Source organism: Helianthus annuus, chromosome 13 (genome assembly GCF_002127325.2).
Source record: "Helianthus annuus cultivar XRQ/B chromosome 13, HanXRQr2.0-SUNRISE, whole genome shotgun sequence".
Taxonomy (NCBI): domain Eukaryota; kingdom Viridiplantae; phylum Streptophyta; class Magnoliopsida; order Asterales; family Asteraceae; genus Helianthus; species Helianthus annuus.
Genome location: NC_035445.2, coordinates 17,279,937 through 17,282,142, shown reverse-complemented (window position 1 = coordinate 17,282,142; position 2,206 = coordinate 17,279,937). Strand labels below are relative to the sequence as shown.

The following is a 2,206-nucleotide window of genomic DNA, read 5'->3' as shown; positions in this document are numbered from 1 at the left end:
GGCTCAAGGCTAGAGGGAGATCAAAGACTGCGGCTCACTTCGTTAGCAAACTCGTGGTGGGAGCAACGGCTTATGTGATTTGGCAAGAGCGTAATGCGAGATTATTCAGGAATCAAACTAGACCACCGGACACGATACGAGACACGATTCTTAATACTATACGGTACAAACTAATGGGGGTTAAGTTTAGGCAATGTACGAATGTTGCTAGATTGCGAGGCGTTTGGGGCATTGGTGAAGACACTGTGAGTGATGATGGAGGCTAGATGACAGCTTTTAGTTGCTATTGTTATTGCTAGTTGCTAGACTAGGTGTCTTATTTTGTTATGTTGGTTTCGTTGTTTTGGCTTTTACTTACGTGGGGCCTGTCTCATGTAAGAACTAGTGTGGATTTCACCTCACTACTTGTTTGTTTTTGATGTGAATATATAAAATCACCGGGGTAACCCTTTACCCAAAAAAAATACATACATCTCCTTTATCTCTTTTAAATCCCACCTGCAACATCAAAAGAAACTTCATTTTTTCCTACAAATAGAGCACTTCACAATACATGCTCCTCCTTTCCCCTTCTCTCTCGAATATACATACAGACACACACACTTCACAACAAACATCAGCTACACCATGGATCCCCTCTCTCCCTCTCGAGCTCAGTTCAGGCCAAACACCGGCCGGTGCCGGCCGTGACCTCCGACAACCACACCACGCACACCAAGCAGCCCCCCCCCTCTGATGAATCGAGCTCCGGTCGACTCACGGAGGTCCGACGATGTTCTCCGACGGCAGCGCCGTCGATTAGCGGCGGCTCCGCCGTTACGGTGGCAGTAATGGTGGTTCTGATAACATTCCGACGACAACATATGGCTCCGATGAGGATGATGATGTCGAAGAGGTTGAAGATGGTGATGTTGATGTCGATGATGGTTGATGATGACGTGATTTCTCCGGTAGGTTTCACGGCAGCGATGGCAGCCGTCTTCACCCGACAAACTTCGGTGAGTGTGCTTTCTTTCTTTTTTCTGGTTCGGGTTAACGCAGTGATTTTACAAAGTGGCTAAAGCTTTTATTTTTTTGGGGGAAATCTTGATCGGGACGGTGGTGGACTCGGTTTCGGGTCTCGGGTCGGTAAACAACAATCGATAGTGGGCAAGATGGCCAGATTCACATTCGGGTACACGGATCAACATTTGGGTCCGGTCAACTTTGGTCAACGGCGCAGGTTCAAGTCTCGTTCTGGGTCAAAGGCAGTCAACGGGTCAACGGTTCGACGTTCGGGTCAGATTTCGGGTCCGGGTCGAGTCGGTCATACCCGAGTCAACTAGCTCAAATCAGTCAAAGCGAGTCAACTCAGTTGACTCGGTCAACTCAGTCAACGCAAGTGCGGTAAAGTTTTTAAGCGACGCGAAATCTCAAATTATATAGTTATAGATTTTATATTTATACGCGACCGAGCTCGAACCGAATGCATTTAGTGAATTATTTTCATTTTTGACATATTTTTTTTGGGTAAAGGGTTACCCCGGTGAATCTATTAATCACAACCAAATAAGTACAAGTAGGAGGCAAAAACACCACCTAGTTCACAAAAGCGACATGCCGCTAATATGTAACCAAACAAAACAAAAAACACCACCCAGACAAAGGGGAATCAAAGAAAAACCAAAAACGAATTACAAGAATAAAGCTCTAAGTGTCCTCAAAGCTAATCTCCCACTCTTGTAAGACCTGTCGCACATGTATTGTGTCCTTGAACTTTAGTGATTTGAGCTTAAGTCGAACGTTGCTGATGATGTGATCAGCCAATTTTTCTGGAGGCCGCAATTGATTGTTGAAAAACCTGGAGTTCCTTTCCCGCCAGATAAAATAAGTTGTAGCCGCAACCAAAAGCTTGCCAATAATGGTGGCTATGGATCTCGATCGAGCCCGAGGAATATTTTTACCAAAAGCTTGCCAATAAGTTGTAGCCGCAACCAAAAGCTTGACATATTTGACGAACATTTTTATACATATTGTTTGCGTTGAGTTATTGATTTCATATTTGTTGTGTTGTGATAAAAATATCGACAACTTTGATTGTCGGGGTTAGTCCAAAAACAGAGGAAACTCTGCCCGTTTTTCGAGAAAATCCGTAAAAACAACACACGTTTTATTATATAACGAAAACCAATCGGATTCAAACGACTTTTATAAAACTAGATACAAA

At 44.0% G+C, this 2,206-nt stretch overlaps 1 protein-coding gene across 1 annotated transcript; it reads left to right on the top strand.

Moving 5' to 3' along the window:
- Positions 1-468: 468 nt before the first annotated feature.
- Positions 469-1,496, top strand: LOC110897494. Its single transcript, XM_022144237.2, has 2 exons — positions 469-998; positions 1,147-1,496. The coding sequence occupies exons 1-2, from the start codon at positions 831-833 to the stop codon at positions 1,423-1,425; spliced, it is 447 nt and encodes a 148-aa protein (XP_021999929.1). The 5' UTR covers positions 469-830; the 3' UTR covers positions 1,426-1,496.
- The last annotated feature ends 710 nt before the right edge of the window (positions 1,497-2,206 follow it).

Bases quoted from the DNA above. Each gene is read 5' to 3' on its own strand.
- LOC110897494 (XM_022144237.2), top strand. From the start codon at position 831: ATGGTGGTTCTGATAACATTCCGACGACAACATATGGCTCCGATGAGG. The intron at 999-1,146 runs GTGAGTGTGCTT...AACAATCGATAG, and splicing joins TCTTCACCCGACAAACTTCG to TGGGCAAGATGGCCAGATTC.